Genomic DNA, 19,497 nt, shown 5'->3' with positions numbered 1-19,497 from the left:
TCTTCCAAGTCAATGGTTTCAAGTGGGGGTATTTTGTGGATTCATCCTCTGAGGAGTGCAGGTGAAGGAATAAGGAGTCTCCAGGAAATCTGACTTTAAACCCTGACATCAGTTTAATAGGAAACCAGTTGGCCGAGGCTGCTAGAGAATTAAGTTACAAAGATAATCTGGCCATTCTGACTCCCTGTCAGATGGCTCCTCCTTTCAAGGACCCATCACTTGGGGACAGGAAGTCTCTTGTATTGCTGCTTTCCCCCCTCACAGAGGGCTATCTATTCATCAGGGCCCTGTAACCCTAGGGAAGAATCTGATTAAATTTTTATCAAGCTCTTTGAAGTTGTTATAGGCTAAGTAGTACTTTGTAGCAGACACACACCCAGGATTGGCCATGCGCTGCATGGCACGCTAACTGCACCTAGTCTTTTGGAACAGAGTCTCAGTTTGTACTAATAATAATTGCTGTAAAAGCACTTGCTCTGTGTGTGTTGTTTTCTGTTTGAATTGCTACATATTAATAAAACCCAGCCCTTGCTTGTGGTTGGGTAGTTTTGACTAGCAGCTCTATGGGGTACCTTTATTTGTGCCTGCAGGATACGTGCAGTCTTGGTTGCCTCTGAGGCATGCCTGTTAGCATGGCTGAGCTGGATTTCCATCTCGTTGAGGTCCCCTTCCATCTTCTTCTTCAGCCGTATGGCCTCATTTCTGCTCTTGGCTTCAGAATCAAGGGTGGACTGCAGCGAGTCTATGGTACGCTGCTGGTTTCTCCTAATTTTGGAGTAATATTCAGAAGACATTATATAGGTAAGGAAATCTTTCCCCTCCCTCCCCAGAAGTTTTAATTATCTCCAGTAACATTTTATTTCTTAAAAGAGTTGCATTTTCAGGAATGGAATCATATATGGATGAGTATATACAGCAGTAGTAAATAATGACCCATTGTGATCACTAGATCGGTCTGCTCCCCTCAAAAAGCTCCTGATCATAGTCAGAGTTTAAGGCCAGAAGGGACCACCAGATCCTCTAGTTTGTCCTCCTCTATATCACAGCCCACCTATATCAATCAGCACTCATACACTAAACCCAACATCCGAAATTAGACCAAAGTATTACAGCCCAGAGGAGGCTAGACTATTATGTGCCACATAGCAAGCCACATCATTCCCCTCTTCTTCCTCCCTAAATGTCCAAATAGCACCTTTGAGGCGATTACCCTGGGGAGGGTCACAAATTTTTTCTTCTGGGTTTGAACCTAACAAACAATACTTAATTCTTGGCACTACTTCAGTGCTTTACATCTGAAGCTCTAGACAAATTTTGTACCATTTTGTACAGACATTAACCATCAATCGATACTCACACCTCTGAGAGGTAGGTAAGTATTCCTATTTTATATATGGGGAAACAGATACTGAGAGGTATGTAGTTTGTCCCTTGCAATACAGTGAGTCATAAGAACTCAGGAATTCCTGATTCTAAGCCACATGCTTTGAAGTTTTGGCAGGTTCTTCATTATCCCCTCTCTCTACCAGGAAATGATTCAAGGAATTGTAAGTATCTGATATTTGCTGAACTTTTTAAAGGGCTTCTGGCGGTGATTATATTGACCCATAATTGGTCTGTTTCCTGTTCTTTGTTATACAAAATAAGTGCTGAGATTCATATCACTCACAACAACCCCAGAGTTCTCAGGAACAGCCCAGCATGTCTGGGAATTGTTCCAAGTCTCACATAATCAAAACACCAAACTATTATTCAGACATATCAGGGATGGAAAGCACCTATCAGAGACCTCAGAGACACTGCAGGACTGTTCCCTATAGCACATTTTCTAGAATTTTGCCCAATCTACTTCTAAAGGAGAGGTTTCAGAGTAGCAGCCGTGTTAGTCTGTATTCGCAAAAAGAACAGGAATAGTTGTGGCACCTTAGAGACTAACAAATTTATTTGAGCATAAGCTTTCGTGAGCTTCATGCATCCGATGAAATGAGCTGTAGCTCACGAAAGCTTATGCTCAAATAAATTTGTTAGTCTCTAAGGTGCCACAAGTACTCCTTTTCTTTTTTCTAAAGGAGAGTAATTCCTCAGCCTAATAGGGCTCACTCAAAGGGAAAAAAATAACCCAAGGAACAAGAAAACCCTTGCTTTCATCTCCTTGCTTCCTATTACATCCCCCTCAATTCTCAGAAAATCCCTTGCCCCCCTTGATAAGTAGTCCCCTTTTAAATCTTCCCCGTTCTGTCTCTGCTTAGCCAAACTGCACACTTTTGTTGGTAGCTCTTCATCTGTCCTCAAAAGTCAATTCAGCATTGTTAGTGCTTTTTGAATAAGCTCATGACACATGGATCTATGTGTTGCTGGCAGTGGGCTGCCCGGAACTAAAGTCAGTGTTGCAGGTGTGGGCATCATGGGGACATAAAAAGCACAGGCTACAGTAAGGGAGAGTGGGATGAGTGCAGCTCCCCTCCCCCCCTTCTGCTAACAGCAGAAGGAGAACTCCCCATCCTATGCTCCTCCCTGGCGGCTTTGTCTAGAATTCTGGCTCCTGTCTCAATCTATTTTAACCGCTGACAGAGGAATTGTCACCTGCCTACTCTGCGGTGTGATGCCTCTGTGTGACCTGTCCAAAAATCACTCTCTAATGTCCATATCACACTGCTGACTCAGTCACGCCCACACTTCTAAGGTTTCTTCCACTAGTACTGCTTTCCAGACTTCTCCTGCCCACTGAATATGTATTGCTGATGACAGCTCTTCTATAGCACTTTTTCTCAGTAGATCTCAGAGCACGTCACAAAGGGCAATGTCATTACCCCCATTTTGCTCATAGGGAGACTGAGACTTACAAAGGTGAAGCAGTCCAATGGCAGATCTGGATACAGACCCCAGATCTTCTGAGTCCCACTGTGGTGCACTATCCACTAGGCCACCCTGCCTAGTAGTCGCTTCTTTTTATTGCACACCACATCATTTTGTTTTCTGCCTACATTTACTTGCTATGTTCCTTGATTTAGTGCCCTCCAGTTGCTCCCTGCTCCCTTTTTTCCTAGTAGTCCATCCAGCTCACCAACCACATTCAGACCCTTATGTCATTATTTTCCCTCCAAGACCCTGTCCCTGATTCTATTCATTTGTGGGCCATACCTTTAGGAATGTTCCTCAAAACCCTGTAGTGTTGCTTCAAGGCATGTACCTGGGGAGCCAGCACAAAGATTTCCAGGGTGCGTTTTGCAACTTTACGGGCCTGCTGCTTACAATGGAGCAGAACCCCATGGGGAGGGGGAACAGTAATTCAGTGTAGGCCTATTGGTGAACATGTCCACAGGGATCTTAGTTAGGACTGAACAAAATTTTTTCAACAAAAAATGACCGGTTTTCAAAATCAAACACTTTTTGCGGAAAGCTTATACTTTCTCACAGTTTTCTGGTTTTTAATCAAAGCTGAAAATTTCAAATTCATGCTGAATTTTCAACTCTTCCCTCCCGCCCCGGTTTCTTCCTTCATTCCTCTTTGCTCCCGAATATGACAGACAGAATGATTTCTAGATGGATTTTTTCCCTCTTTTGCCACTAACTTTTCAGAACTTCTTCAACTTTGGGAAAATTTGAATTACAGGAAAAATTAAACTAACTCTAATTTCTAATTTCTCAAAAGCGTGGAGAAGTTTTTAGAAGTTGCAGGGTGGCAAAAGGAAAAATGAAAGCAAAAAGTGGAAAAAAAATGGAAAGAAATCTGGATATCAAACACTTTCTATTGCACTGAGTGGCAAAAAAGAAACAGGGAAAACACTTTAAACATGTTAGAAAAACTTTAAAAAATTCCCAAGTTGTTCCATTTTGAATCCTGCAAAAAGTAAACAATTTAGAAATTTTGAAATGGTTTTTCCATTTTTCAACCAGCTTTAGTCTCAGTGTTGTTTTAGCATCTTCTCAGATGTGGCACCATAAGAAGCTGCCTACTAGGGGGCAGTTCTTGGGCGGAGTGTTGGAAGGCATTAGTGTAATAGCAGCCCTTGATGATAGTGTTGCATCACTAGTCCGTTTTCACATTACAGAGTCTTTGATTTAGTGGCTCTCAAGGTCTGCCTTATACCCCCGCTGACTTGTGTTATTAGCACCACTACACACACAAATGATGGATTTGTGTCTGTGGGCAGGTGTCACTGAGCTTTACTTTGTGTTAAGTTGCTAGTGAAGATAAACCTTTGGCCTATCACTAGGCATGCCCTTATATCTAGCAGGAGAATGTGTCTTCTTTGTTTGGCTAATCTACCTGGTTTTCATATGCTCTTTTACTGCATTCTGAGTCATGATACTGCAGCCAGGATTAATCCCACTATGGAATACCCCTCCCTTTTAGTAAACAGAAGAAATTGTAAGTATTTTTAGGGATGGCCAAACTGGTTGGAAAAAGTGGACTGCATCCAACTCTGACCCACACATGATCCATTTAACAGAACAACTGTTCAACTATTGGTTTTGTTTTTAGCTTTGCATATCTCTGTGCTTCCTTCTTTGGCCAGAGATGAAAATACCGAAAGCTCACAAGAAACTTTATTCCAGCCAGATTTCCAGGATGATCAGAAAAGCTGGCAGAAGCCTTGAAGAAGTGTCAGAATTTCTGAGTTTCACCCATTACAAACCATTTTCTCCCTGTATAGTACCTAATGTTTTCCATTTCCTCCTCCTTTTCTGCCAGTTTTCTTTCAAACTCTGCTTTAATCTGAGAAATTTCAAGTTGAAAACGAAGGCTTTTGCTTTCTTCATGCTCCAGGGCTCCCTGAAATAAAATGCACACAACTGAACAAGTCTCTTAGGCCAGAGATCCTTAGACTTTTTCAAAGTATGAATCGCAACATTGAGATTGATCCTGGACACCACCACCTCATTCCCGACTGTCTCCTCACCCATCACCATCTATCTGTGGCAACTACAGTTACTTCTTGAGAAAAGTAACCTGGCTTTCCTAATGTGTTTACCTATCTTTTAATGCAATTTGGCAGCTGGAAACATGAGCGGTCACCTCTTCAGACTACACGTGGTCAAACAGTTTGAGAACTGATGTCTTAGGCCTTGTCTACTCAGTTTTTGTATCAATACAAAAACTGTATATAGATAAGCTTTACACGGTAATGGTAAAAGGGCTCCATCCTGCTCCCACTGAAGTGAGTGGCAAAACTCCCAAAGACTTCAGTGGGAGCAGAACTCAGCCACAGGATTGTTTGCAAAACTCTCTAAATCTGTCTCCCCCCCCCCACCTCCCCATCAGCCTTACATCAATAGGTACATGTGTTTGCTGAAATTAACTGTCCTCATTCACATGATCATCAATACTGTACTCCTTGCCAAATCTTGTTCTAGAAGCATGCATGGCTCCCATTGATGGCAGTGGGATCTGTGTTTGTGAATTTCTAACCTAACACCAAAAGGAAGGGAAGGATGAAAAGTATCAGGTTTTCATGACAAAATATGTAGCTATCAAGATCTTCCCCTTTTCCATTAAAACCTGTAAGGAAACTATCTGGTAACCTCCTATTAAATCCCAAGACTTTTGTTTTTGTTTTCCCCCCATAAATTGCGATCAAGAGACTTTATGTAATAGCTTATGGTTAAATACTAAGGCCCCAGACTTGCAGGTCTTACTTAAGCAGAACTCCAATTGAAGTCAGTGGGAGTTCAGACTCATTCCTGACTGAGCCAAAACTTCCTCTGATTTAAACAGGCAGATTAGCTGGGTAAGGATTGGGTACTTGTGAAGAGAGCATAGTCACTCATTGATCTACATTTGTCTCAAGAGATTATATCAATAGAATAATGACATACAAAAGACATAGATAAGCAAATTATCCCTTATTTCTGGTCACCATGCACCATCTATACTCATTTTAACAAACACACCACACTAATAAACCACCAATGGTAACAGCACACAAAAGTACTGCACATTAACGCTACAGCCAGCAGCCGAGATTCACAAGAAAAAACCTTATTAAAATATATTGCACTCCACATCTGATTTTTAAATAAGATACATCATCATTTTGGGGATGTAACACAAACTTTACTTGCACTCATTAGCCTGATCTGCTCACAGACTTAGAATTCTGCTGAGCTTTTGCATGGCTGTGGGAAGTATTCCACATAATTCATGAAAGTCAGGTGTGTCATTATAGCCCCAAGAACTGATGTATTCTCTCTAATGAGATAAATATGTACACAGCACATATAATCACTCTCAGCACCCCAGAGCTCTGGAAAAAGATGCTATTTCCTCCGCTCTGATTTTAACACCTGTCTACATGGCCATGAAATCCCTGTCAAGTATAAAACATCCTGTAACAGACCAAAAAAAGTTACACATATTTAGTGTATTAACATTTTACAGTTATTTGATTAATTTCATTTTTGCAAACATTGTTAAGAGGAGGGCAAAAAAAATATTGACATAAAAAATTCAACACTTGACTTTAATGAAAAATCCCCCACCACATGCAATATTAGTCATGATACACTGATGTACCAACCTAACCCCGCAGTGTACCAAAACATCAAGAAATCTACAAGCTGACCTTTTAAATGAATAACCAGGAGCTATTTCCACCTGGCCTGTAATGAATTTTGTAGTGCTGGTTCACTCTCAGAAATTGAGGTGGGTCCTCCATGTATGTATGCATGCCTGTCACTGCAGAAAATTACTGCAGTCATGTTCAGTGATTTTTACCAAATTCCTTTGGGATTTAAAGATTTTCTAAATGGCCTCTTTTCATTTGGGTTTATGAGACTGCTACTCTTGCTTAGCAGACTATCATTGTAGAAAGAAAGCAGGGCACTAATCTTAGTGCAATCCATAGCGAGACATTATTTAAAATAAAACTTCATAAAGTTTATAGCTTTTAATGCTCAAAGAGGAAGATGAGAGTTAAAAATTTGCTGATGAATACAAGATATTTGGCATACTCAGTAAGGTGTTAAATTGGATGAACAAAACCACCACCCTCAGCAGCTTGCATTTTAAAAAGTGACTGGGAATTTCGATGCTCCAAGTTGAGCTGCTTTGAAGAGGCCTGATTTTCAGAGGAAGGGTTTCTTGCAGTTTCTGAAAATCAGGTCACTATACAGGTGTCTCAGTTTGGGCACCCAAAAATTGAAGCTGCCAAAATCATGTTACTTTTGAAAATTTAGGCCAGCAAGGTTGGTGTGTAAATACAGAGGAGCAGAGAAAGATATCTCCTAATAATAAGCAGTACATTTTGCTGTTTGCTGTGTGACTGAGAAAGTGATGCAGCAGCAGACAAACCTCCTTCCTCCCCATCAGCCTTACATCAATAGGTACATGTGTTTACCTCAGCTTCTTCCAGGGCTAACTGAACTTCTGACTTTTCTTGTTCAACCTGTTTCTTGATCTTTTCTATCTCATGAAGGCTCTTGTTTCCTTCACTAATCTGATCAGTCAGATCAGAAATCTCCTCTGAAATGACAAGAAGAATTTAGTATCAGAAAGTCCCAGAAACATAGTACTGTACATACAAGTGTAACATTATGATTTTACTACCTAGCACAGAGAGTGATTACAAAAATCATCTTCCAAATAACTTGCTAAAGGTTTGTCTAGACACAGAAGTTGCACTGATTTCACTTAAATCTGTTTAATTAAACCAGTGCATCTTTTGTATGGGGACTCTCCACAACCAGTTTGAAACTGGTTGTAGCAGTTTAGCAAACTTGCTAGTTTCTGGAAGGGCTCTATGGTGGCAGATGACAGAACAAGGAGCAATGGTCTCAAGTTGCAGTGAGGAAGGTCTAGGTTGGATATTGGGAAACTATTTCACTAGGAGGGTGGTGAAGCACTGGAACAGGTTACCTAGAGAGGTGGTGAAATCTCCATCCTTAGGAGGTTTTTAAGGCCCTGCTTGATGAAGCCCTGGCTGGGATGATTTAGTTGGTGTTGGTCCTGCTTTGAGCAGAGTGTTGGACTAGATGACCTCCTGAGGTCTCTTCCAACCCTAATCTTCTATGATTCTGTCCACCAAACCTCAAATGTCCTATGCAGCAGTCCATCTACATTCCTCACTCCTATTCCAAGTAGCACTTCTAAACAATGACAGAGTACGTTAACTCTCCAGCCCCATTCAATACTTGTGTTCACTCAAGTGACTGTCAAGAAGGACAACAGTGATGATTGGGGTTATTTTGTGATGTGAACTCCTCTGGGCCGATATGAAGAACTGGTTGGATTTCCTGTTAGTAACAAACACCTGAGAGTTCCTTTATGAATCCATGATCTTTTGAAATAGGACCTACTATTTTAAGACTTTAACTCTGGTCAATAAGTGTCAGATGGATGGTATAGCTCAAAACAAAATTCTAGACAACAAGCCAATAAAGTTGAAGAACTTAGTACAGTTCCATTAAAATTTTTCTAATTACATGGGACTGGATATTTCAAAATATTTGCTAAGGGATTGTGGCCAAAAATCTATTACAAAATGGCTGTTCAGAGGCCTCAGTGAAACTATTTGTCTCTCATACACTAGTGGAGAAGTGTTCCATGTTAAAAAAAGCACCATAACCGGTACCAGTTAGGTCCTTTGTCGGCAGGCTCAGCAGTTGGCCAGTGATGGAAAGGGTTTGATTTCTTCTTTATCTCATGAAGATAGACCCTGCTACAGGGTACTATTGGGGTACTTTGGCAGGTTAGTGTAGAAAAGCATGCACTAACTGCCTATATGTTGCTCCTGTTCCTGTGAATAAATGCTGTTAATTCAGCATCTTTCATCAGCACCAAATTTGTTTAAAAACTGGATGTAGAGAAGGAAAATAGAACAGATTTCAGTGACAGAAGGAACATCCACTGCTCCAGTGCAATAGTGAGACTAATTTTATCCCACTTCTACAGCGGCACCACATCTCAAGACGATCAGGTTCTCTCTTAACTACTACTGAGCCTGTTATGCCTGGCCTACCTTGGAGGTTCTTGTTTTCCCTTTTCACTGTCTCCAGATTGTCCAGAGTTTCTTCATATGCATTCTTCAGTTTAAACAGCTCTGTGCTCAGGCTACGGGCTTCCTTCTGGGAAGCTTCAAGCTCTGCCTGCGTCTCCTCGTACTTCTGCTTCCAGTCACTGATGAGCTTGTCAAAATTGCGCTGCTTCTTGTCCAGGGCTGCCGCTGCCGAGTTAGCCCTTTCTAAGTCAATCATGATGTCCTCCAGCTCGTTCTGCAGCCTGTGTTTTGTCTTCTCCAGGGAAGAGCACTTGGCATTGGCTGCCTCAATTGCTTCCTCAGCTTCCTGTAGGCGAGCCGCTAGCTTTTTTCTAACACGGGGAAAAATGGGGCAGAGCAGTAAGACAACCATGAACAGGCCTGATTAGGCCTCAGCTGGAGTATTGTGTCCAGTTCTGGGTGCCAAATTTCAGGAAAGATGTGAACAAATTAGAGAAAGTCCAGAGGAGAGCAACAAACATGATTAAAGGTCTAGAAAACATGACCTCTGAGGAAAGATTGAAAAAATTGGGTCTGTTTAGTCTGGAGAAAGAGAAGACTGAGGGGGGACATCATAACAGTTTTCAAGAACATAAAAGGTTGTTACAGGAGGGGGGAGAAAAATTGTTCTTCTTAACTGCTAAGGCTAGGATAACAAGCTATGCGCTTAAATTGAAGCAAGGGAGGTTTAGGTTGAACATTAGGAAAAACTTCCTAACTTTCAGAGTTGTTAAGCACTGGAATAAATTTTGCTTAGGAGGTTGTGGATCTCTGTCATTGGAGATTTTTAAGATCAGCTTAGACAACACCCATCAGGGATGGTCTAGATAATACTTAGTCCTGTCTTGAGTGCAGGGGACTGGACTAGATGACCTCTCAAGGTCCCTTCCGGTCCTACGATTCTATAAATAGCTCCCAAACAAATTATCAAGTAAGTGTGGCTCCTGATTAATGGCAGGAGCCATTTGGAGATGGCAAACACAACACAGACAGAGCGTACATTCATCTGACAGTGTGGAAACTACTAGCACTGTAATCCTCTTACTCTGTATATTTCAGGGTGGTTAAAAAATGCTATGGAGTGTAGTTCTCCCAGTGGAGTACAGGAAAAAGGCAATGATAATAGAAACTACTTACTTGGCTTCTTCTAGCTCCTCAGTTCTTTGAATGGCATCAGTTTCATATTTAGTCCTCCACTGTGCCACTTCTGCATTTCCCTTGGACAGAGCCCGCTGCAGCTCTGCCTTGGCTTCTTGCTCCTCTTCAAACTGCTCCCGCAGAAGATCGCAGTCGTGCCTGGCAGCTTGCAGTGCATGAGCAAGGGCATTCTTGGACTGCAGGATTAATAGGTTACGTCGTTATGGTCAAGGATGGCAAACCAGTCTGGGACACAATAAGCCCCAACCAACAGGTCCCCAACAATCCAAACTGAGCCTTTCTAGGTTACAAAAACTTCAGTTCCTTTTCCTCTTTGTCTCCGAGTGTCTGGCCACAGCTAAGGGAAGGGGAAGTGTACAAGAAAGGACATTCTCAAGGTATTTCTGGTTCAAATGGAAGTAAGAAACACCTTAAATGTCACAAGAAAGCCTGTTCCCCGTGACATGTCCAGCCCAGCATTGAGACCAAACATGTTGTAATTCATTCGCATAAGCATCAAAACATTCAAATGAAAATTCTAAGATTTATCAACACTTTTTACTGCTTAGAGCCCCTGTTAGAATGATTCTTTCTAGAAAGAGAGAGTATAACTAACTTCTCTTCCCCACCTCTCTGACTTGTCCTGGTCAGATGCAGAAATTCCTATTAGTACTGCCATCAGAATGTTTAGGCTCAAACGTCTGGTTTTAGTTTTTCTCCTCGTTAAAAGTAAACAAATCCATTCCCATTCATCTCAATCAATAAGCATTCCAGCCATCTCACTTTTTTTGTTTTAAACTATAGCTAGTGAAATGTATCATTGTCCAAAGCTGACACATAAGCAAATGGGGTGAAAGAGCCAAAGCATTACCTTTGTTTCCTCTTCCAGCCGTCTTCTAAGTTCTTCAATCTGCTGAGTGAATGAAGTCTTACCTCTGGAAAGCTGACTTATCAGTGACTCTTTTTCTTCTAGCTGTCTTGCAAATTCACCTGCCAAGGGATTTTAACCAAGCAAGATTGGAACATTAGTTGCTTGCTATCCCACTGGGCCAAATTCAAGGTTTAGTTACAACCCCCCAAGAGAACCCCCCCGCCCCAGTGAATATGGCTGATCTCTTGTTAAGGAAAACATCTGAGTCAGCCTTCTCAGATATATGCAAGGTTTCTTTTAGTTTATTTACACATGGCATGTACAGTGGTACATTAATTTTAGTTGGACTCTTGCATCATTCATTGAAGTAGACATACACTAGCTTCCATGTGCAATTACTGGTTTTTTCCTTTATACTTTTTATTACTGTATATTGCACTTCTATAGACCTTTTCCCCAACGTTGCAAAGCACTTTAGAAATATCAACTTCACAACTCCCATGAGGCAGGTCAGGAGAATACATGGGAACACATTCGCCACCATGTGAATACAGCCAGTGCGGAGATCGTATGCAGCAGCCATTTAACAGTGCACAACAATGCTTGCTGCACACTACTTTAGGACAGGAAATGAAAAACATAACGTCCAAGTGAAAATACATAGGAATGTTGGTTAACAAAACAGTGATCAGAGTTGGAATTTGGTCAAGATGCAGAGATTAAAACTTTGTCTCTGGCAAAAAGTGGCATAGGATCTTGAATTATCACTAATAAAACACTGGTTTCATGTCTCATTGCAAACAATGCCTGTCCAGAAGCACAATGTTCTAACACCGTGCTGGGGCATAGCACACTCACAAACAATAATGCCACCTACAGTATTAATACCACCACCTCCTGCAGCTCCTACGTGAGGTGTTCCTTGTTCAGGGTCTTCACAGCTGAACCTTGCTCAGCATTGCCCTGTTTAGCTGAGATGATATGATGGCAGCATGGCTCAAGGGTAGCCTTAGGGTAAGCTTATTCTTTTAAAAAAGCCAGGTGTATTTGAGTGAGCTTCTACTTGCACACATGGGTGTCACTACTAAATGAGACCTGTGAAAGGCGGGGGGATGCTCTTTGTTTAAAAAAAGATCAATCTAGACTAGTTTATAACCCGGATGAAAGGAAGTGAGGCAAGGCTCACCTGTGGTACCATGCAGATAGTATCTAACTAGGTGTTTACTCTTCACTCAGCCACCTGTATGCAACAGAATTCCAATTCCCTGCAGGGTCTAGCACATTCCTGCAATGAACTCAAGCTCCCTGATGCTGCATATGCCTACCATTCTCAGTTTGCAGCTTTCCTTTTTGGGTGGTGAGGTCATTCATTAAGCGAGTCATTTCATCCAGTTTAGTCTTTGTCTCATTGAGGTTGTCTTCATATGTGCGACAAAGTTTTTCTGCATTCGACTAATGGAATTGAGAGAAAAGATACACAAAGCTGCAAACTTCCCAGCCCAGGTACATAACTATCTGGTTTACCCTACAATACAAGGCTTCACAATAAAAACACTAATGATATTTTCACCCCAGACAAGTAGAATTTTGGAAGGCAGAAGTTAAATCTTCTGTTCAATGAGCTTTGGAGTGAGAAGACTTGCATTGCATTTTGTTAATATTATACTTATAAGCAAGGAGTTTACTTAATAAGATTTTTATGCTGTTTGCCAATTTTATACATTCTGCCTCTGGTTTTCTTCAATAAAAGTTTGCCTGAGTAAAAGTTGAATAATGACTTTAGGATTTAGCTCAGATTTTAAGGAGACCCCGAAGAAATGATCCCCCCATAGACTTTTTAAAAAATTAAACTCTTAAAAATAAAGTTAATGCAAGGTGGTGATGCAAGAGGACAGAAAAATAGTTATTTTCTTTAATGAGAGCCTTGGATTCTGAATGGAAACAATGCAGTAGAAAGCTCCTGCAATGATTTCAAAAGGTATCATATGCACAGGTGAAAGTTTCTTCAAACGTCTTCTGAATTGCTGGATGGGCTTAACCACCCAGAAGACTACACCCACAATTTATCTACCCACAGTAACAGTCCAGGCAGTGATTGTGTAAGCTACCCCCTCTCCACACCTCCCTGCTGAGACTCAAATCAGTGATCCAGAGGGACTTCTTTGTGAGGTGGAGGAATAGTTCAGTCTCCATCACCCCCCAGCTCTTGGGTGCTCTTCAGAGAATGCTAAGAGGGACCCCTTATCACAGTACTACTTTGTGAGATAAGGGCCTATGACTGGTAAGGACTGAGCTACAGGACAAACTCATTTCAAATAAGCCACACAATAGCTATCAGAAGGTTGTCACCAGCCTAGGATGGAGTGAAACAAATGACCTAGATGTGAAAGCCTCCAAACCCTTTCTGCAAAAAGAAGGAGGACTTGTAGCACCTTAGAGACTAACAAATTTATTTGAGCATAAGCTTTCATGAGCTACAGCTCACTTCATCGGATGCAACTCTGAGACAAACCTTTTCTATTGCTCTTGTAAATCACCCAACCTCCCTCTACCTCTCTGGAAACTTTAAAACAAGCCTGTTTGCGTGTTTGTGTAGTCTCAGAAGCCCTACTTTTCCTTTGACCATCTGCTCCATGTTGGATGACAGGTCGTCCACCTCCAGCTTGAGCTCGCTTTTCTCTTTCTCTAGTTTCTGCTTGACACGCTGCAGGTTGTCCACTTGCTCCCCCAGCTCCGCCATGCTGTCTGCGTGTTTCTTCCTCAGGGTGGCAGCTGTCGCCTCATAGTGCAGCGTGGCTTCCTCAAGGTCCCGTCGCAGCTTCAGGAACTCGGCCTCCCGCTTCTTGTTCATCTCCAGCTGCGCTGCAGTGGCTCCTCCAGCCTCTTCCAGCCGCTCACTCAGCTCCTCCAGCTCTCGAGCCAGATCTGATCTTTGCTTTTCCACCTTGGCTCGGGCAGCTCTTTCTGCTTCCAGCTCCTCTTCTAGCTCCTCTATACGAGCCTACAAGGCAAAGACACACATGCACGTAACACCCTTCACCTTCATAGCAATTGCCATAGGAGCTCAAAGCACTTCATAAATAATGACCCTTCACAACAGCTCCATGTCATATGTACTGCAATTTATAAATAGTGAAACCAAGCCACAGCAGTGTTGGAGCTGGAATAGGACCTATGCATTGTATCTCCTACTAAAACCACTCAGTGCTTTCTCTACAAACTTTATTCCAAAGTCTGCAGATCAGGAATATAAGAAAAGCAATTTATTTGGAAGTGGAACGGAAGAGTATCTCCTCCTCTCCCAATCACTGTTCAGGAAAACTGTAAGAGGCTCTTTCCTGTTATTGTAATAGCCATTGTGTAGCAAGTACTCTTCAACCTCTGCCTGGGATTGAAAGGCTGAGGAGTGCCTGGGTAATGAGCAGGCCTCATGACCTCTTTCTTCAACTCCCTCTCTCACCTCTGAACTGGGACAATCAGAGCTATTCAGTCACAGATTTTGCTCTGCAAGGAGCCAATGCATAATTAGTGCAGCATCTTGTAAACTCCAGAGAAGCACAGGAAACAACCTTGGCAGATACAGAACGCAGGAGAGTAATGGAACTTCCATGGATCAGCAGCATTTATTCTGGAATGGACTCTGGGTTTTATGTCTTAGTGATCATTAGTGACAAATTCTAGCTATATCACATATCACTGCAGTTTGTATCTTTCCTTTCCTTTATGACACTGTGTGTCATTTCATGAACCTGCAGGGCTGTGACAGCCAGTAACTCAAGATCTGTGAGCCAGATTCACAATCTAATTCTTCAGTTTGCACCAGTGGAATCCAGGCTTTGAGCCTTCTGGTGCCCAGTTTTCCTTTTTATGTTCTCCTGCACCCACTCTTATGTAGATTTCCATCTCAATCTCCCTCCTTATTGCCTTTCCTGAACCCCCATGTCATTAGTTAACCTGGGGTCCCTCTAGTTTAGCCTGGGCTTCTCTGTCCCCTGTGCTTGAGGGTGGCCTCCCAAAATTGCTGCTTCTTCGTCAAACTATCCTCAGGCTCCTTCTCCTTGCTCCAGGCTTGGGGATGGTCTTCTAAGCATAAATTCTTCTCAGATGGCTCAGTCTCCTTTATTACGGTCCAGGCTTCAGAGTAGTCTGTCACAGCATTTGTGCTTCAGGCCTACCAGCTCACCCTCTTCCTTCTCTGTGCCATGTATCCAGGGCAGAAACATCTGAGATCACACCACTTCCTCTCTCCTTGCCTCACTCTCTATGCTTCTCTGTTCCCTGCCAGGGTTCATTCCTGACACAGAGGAAGTGAAGACAAAAAATATTACCTGCAACTCCTTGATCTTCTTCTGGAGTTGCATCACTATGGTTTGTTCATCCTCAAGTTTGGAGTTCAGCTGATTTATTTCAAATTCTTTCCTGTTAAGGAAAAGAAAGTTCTGCAGTGATAGATTTACTCTACCAGCTGAAGCAAAGATTTTCTAAAGCAAATTTTTATAGTCCCTTTATAAAGGCCTGGGAATAAAAGTGCTGACTCAGTCAGAGCTGAAATGGGAAGAATGCTGCTGTTGTAATATCACTAAAACTCCCAATCTCACCACCACTGGTTTGGAAAAAATACAGTCTTCTGTCAGACTGTCCAGTATTGTCCAACCTAAGACTGTCCAGACACTCATATGTTGAGCTACTATATGTAAAGTGTCCTTACCTTGTACAATATCAGTGCTGGCTGGACTTCTGATATTATGAATAGCTATAGGTGAGAACTTCTTACCTCTGTTATTTGTAAAAGGTCACACAGAAATAAAATTGCTTTTCAAACTCAGTGGATAGGTACATTTAACAAAGCTAAGGTCTTACAACTGTTAGCAGGTTCGATGAGGTAGACACCTTTTTTAGACTTCTCTAAGCCTTTTTCTCTGGTCAGCTAAAAGGCTCACAAATATTCATTTTATGCATATGAAGATGGGGATCAATCAAATCTCATGCTTCAGGGTACATACTGCAGGCACCAGGAAGGAATTCTCTTATCCCTATACAGCACTGCACAATATTCTTGAGTCACCTTCCTCTGAACTGGCATTCAGTGTTAGCCACTGTAGCAGGCAGGATTCTGGGGTTAATGGGCCTGGAATGGCAAATCCCAGGTTCCTGTATTATTCTGTATAATACAAACGGTATCTTACTTCTTCAACTTTTCATCCAACTGCAGCTTATCATTTTCCAAATCCATGAGACTCTCCTGGGTCAGCTTCAAGTCCCCTTCCAGTTTCCGTTTGACCCTTTCCAGGTCCATCCTTATTTTCTTCTCTTGTTCTAGTGAGCCCTCAAGCTATGGGAATGAGAAACCAGTCGTTAAATGTAAGGTCCAGTTTCGTGCTACACTCTAATGAACGCTGAAGCAGAAGAGTTAAAAGTACCAGTATCCTGTTTTCCATCTTTTCTTTCTAGTTGCCATCAGCGCATGTCAAGAACACAAACTGGGATTAATATGATGTAAGGGCCACTCCATACTTCCTGTCTGTGCAGGCATTACCGCCCTTTCTCTCCAAGACAGCTCTGTTTGACTACAGGTTAATTACACTGCAAATACAAACCAAACGGATTTTCTCTTGTTATTGTTGTGTAACTCACACACTTCCTGGGTGTGGTGTTCTGTCCCATCTAGTGGCAACGAGACCACTTAGAGAGAAAGAGATTAATCAGTAGGCTTTTGGCTCATGCACTAAGCTCCAGAGGTCCCAGGTTTGATACTGCCTGCCCCTGACCGGGGTCTGTCAGCATTACAAGTGGGGGCTCATCCGGGATTTCAACTGGGAAGTCCTCTGAAGCTCGGGCCTTAGCTAGGAGAAGTATATAACCCACACACCTTCTGGGTGCGGTGTTCTGTCCCATCAAGTGGCACCGAGACCACTTAGAGAGAAAAAATGAGTCAGCTCTAGCGCCTTAGCTAATAGCTGGCTTGCTTTTAGCTCATGCTGTAGAGACTCATGCACTAAGCTCCAGAGGTCCTATGTTCAATCCCTCCCACTGACGACTGGGGTCTGTCGGCGTTACAGTTGTACTTTATAAATGGTTAACTGTAGAGGAAAATAATAGTACCATTTTTATTGTACACCCTCCCCCTTGTGATTTGCACTTTTACATCCAAGTTAGTCTAGTTCATTTACAAAAGAACAAAAAATGTTTCCCAGCTTCCCAAAAGCAATGGAGAAATAAATATTATGTAAATAAAGAGAAGGACAAACTCACATCATCTACTTGCTGTTCTAGTTTCAGTTTAGTTTTGCTCAGTGTGTTGACCTTGTCTTCCTCTGCTTGTAGGTCATCCAGAGCTTGCTGGTGAGCTTCCTGCAAAGATTTCTTCTCTTTAGTAAGTTTGCTAATGGTCTCATCCAGAGATGCCATTTCTTCTGTCAGATTTTTGACCTGTGTGGTAGAAGAAATGCAATAGCAGTGACAGATGAGCTTGTAAGTAATTTCAGCCGAGGATTATTGTAACCTGGCCTGAGGGAACTGCCTAGACCGTACTCATATTGGAGAATTAGAAAGTAGTTTATACTAAATCAGTTGGAGATGGATATTTTGTAAAAGCAGTTAACCTGGCTATTAGGATGATACAGTGAAGGGGGAGTACATTTTAATTCTGGCTTCTCAGCTGACACTGCCAATTAGTGCCAGTTATTGCAGTTGCTTTGTTATGGGGACATCTGCTTTCCAACTGCACCAATTTTTTTTCAGTGTCAATGGGGAAGGTTCTAGTTTTTTGTTCTCTGGGGAAAAAGGAGAGGAGAAGTTTTGACTGTGAAAGAGGAAGAGTTTAAAGAACTCTAATTAGTTACAACCTGGTTATTTACTAGGGTAAAACTAGACACTATTCTTTGGTTTAGCAGCAGCAGAACTCACTTGGGAAACTGGAGATCCAGGCTTAACCTCAACTGTGTATATAATCTGATCTTGCAGGGTGGCCTTTACAATATATGCCTTTCAATTAGCAGAATTCCAACATCTCCTCCATAAAGTAGCCCACCCTATGTATAAATCCTCTGTGGAGATGTATGGCCAAGTTCTAATGGTACCTTATTTTCAGTAGCATGTTTTTCTTTCTCTACTTTTGCCAATGTTATTTCAAGGTCATCAATGTCTTTCTTCAATTCAGAGCACTCATCTTCCAGTTTTCTCTTCTTGGAGGTCAGCTCAGAGTTCATCTCCTCTTCATCCTCCACCCGCTCTGTCAGTTCTTTGACTTTTGCCTCCATCTGGATCTTGGATTTAATCAGCATGTCGCATCGTTCTTCTGCATCTGCCAGCGTGTCTTGCTCCTGGCATAATACAGAGAAGATGACAACAATGCCTGGGAGTTACCAACTTAATTGTTTGCATTTATTCCCCACTCATTTAGTTCTCATAGAGCCCAGATCAATACACGTTAGTACAGCAGATCACAAGAGTGTACCAGAACAGCTCTGGAAATAAGGTTAATATGAGCTTTTTGAATGCTAACTCTGGGTCTACTCCTTCTCTCATTTGATGTCAAAGACAAAACTCCTGATAAATTCAGTGGAAGCAGGATGGAGCCTTTAACGTTGGGCATGCCCACTCATGCATGCAATCTGATTAAATATCATTCACAATATTAATTAGGACATTAATATTTCCTTGAACACCAGAATTTTTGCATTGCCAAACCATCAGCTTGCGCTCTCAAACATGAGAATTTATATCCATTGTAAATTTAACCTAATTTCCTAGCCAGAGCAGCTACATAATTTAAAACTGCTTGTGTAAATACCTAAAGCTAAGTCCCTTTTGACTGCTTGGTTTGCAGGATGTCATGTCTGAAAGAACATTCAATAAAACACAAACCAAAAATAGGTTTGCCCACTCACTGCCTGCAGCTGAAGGAGCAAGTCATTCTTCTCCTGAACCAGAGAGACTTGCTTTTCTTCCAGTTCCTTCCTCCTGGCTTCAGATTTTTCCAAGGCCTCCTTCAGCTTCAAGAATTCCTCTTTCATATTGGCCATTTCCTTTTCAGTTTCTGCTGACTTCAGAAGGGGCTTGATCTTGAAGAAAAGCTTCATCCAGGGCCAGTTCTTCACAGCCATGAAAGCTCGAATGTTCCACTGGATCACGAGAAGGGCATCCCTGGTTTATAAAAATTAAAAAAAAACAAAGTAAACCCAGCCTGCGTTGAGGGAGCTATATACATTCTTTGAGCTTGTCCTCAGATTTTGTGCTCTGAACAGCATTAGGAACTTGTGCTGACACAGGCTAAACATTTGCTTATGGCTGGACTGCCAGACACACTGAGCATCTACTGACTGATTTTAGTTGAAATTGTGGGTGATCAATATGAAACTACTGTTGTTGTAAATCTATATTAAAACTACTGTATGTAATCCTTCATTTAGGTCCAGCTAGAGACTTAAGTACTACTGTAAGGGCCCTATTTAGTCATCAAGTGAGACAGGAGTGGTTTCATCCCCCAGACTGAAGGGAATAATCCAAGAT

The 19,497-nt window shown here is 42.0% G+C and overlaps 1 protein-coding gene across 2 annotated transcripts in view; it reads right to left on the bottom strand.

The window, feature by feature from the left end:
- Nucleotides 1–19,497, bottom strand: part of MYH15 (myosin heavy chain 15) — a 63,958-nt gene that overhangs the window by 9,367 nt on the left and 35,094 nt on the right. For both annotated transcript variants that reach the window (XM_043510668.1, XM_038393847.2), the window contains 13 exons: nucleotides 18,876–19,131; nucleotides 18,066–18,308; nucleotides 17,239–17,415; nucleotides 16,173–16,318; nucleotides 15,315–15,405; nucleotides 13,598–13,987; nucleotides 12,312–12,438; nucleotides 10,987–11,105; nucleotides 10,116–10,312; nucleotides 8,961–9,310; nucleotides 7,341–7,465; nucleotides 4,662–4,777; nucleotides 573–765 (listed from right to left, as the gene is read on the bottom strand). In XM_043510668.1, the coding sequence (XP_043366603.1) occupies nucleotides 573–765; nucleotides 4,662–4,777; nucleotides 7,341–7,465; nucleotides 8,961–9,310; nucleotides 10,116–10,312; nucleotides 10,987–11,105; nucleotides 12,312–12,438; nucleotides 13,598–13,987; nucleotides 15,315–15,405; nucleotides 16,173–16,318; nucleotides 17,239–17,415; nucleotides 18,066–18,308; nucleotides 18,876–19,131 (2,530 nt within the window). The remainder of the gene's footprint in view (nucleotides 1–572; nucleotides 766–4,661; nucleotides 4,778–7,340; nucleotides 7,466–8,960; nucleotides 9,311–10,115; nucleotides 10,313–10,986; nucleotides 11,106–12,311; nucleotides 12,439–13,597; nucleotides 13,988–15,314; nucleotides 15,406–16,172; nucleotides 16,319–17,238; nucleotides 17,416–18,065; nucleotides 18,309–18,875; nucleotides 19,132–19,497) is intronic.

The sequence above is a fragment of the Dermochelys coriacea genome, chromosome 1 (assembly GCF_009764565.3).
Source record: "Dermochelys coriacea isolate rDerCor1 chromosome 1, rDerCor1.pri.v4, whole genome shotgun sequence".
In the NCBI taxonomy this organism is placed as follows: domain Eukaryota; kingdom Metazoa; phylum Chordata; order Testudines; family Dermochelyidae; genus Dermochelys; species Dermochelys coriacea.
This window is presented reverse-complemented; position numbering and strand designations above follow the sequence as displayed.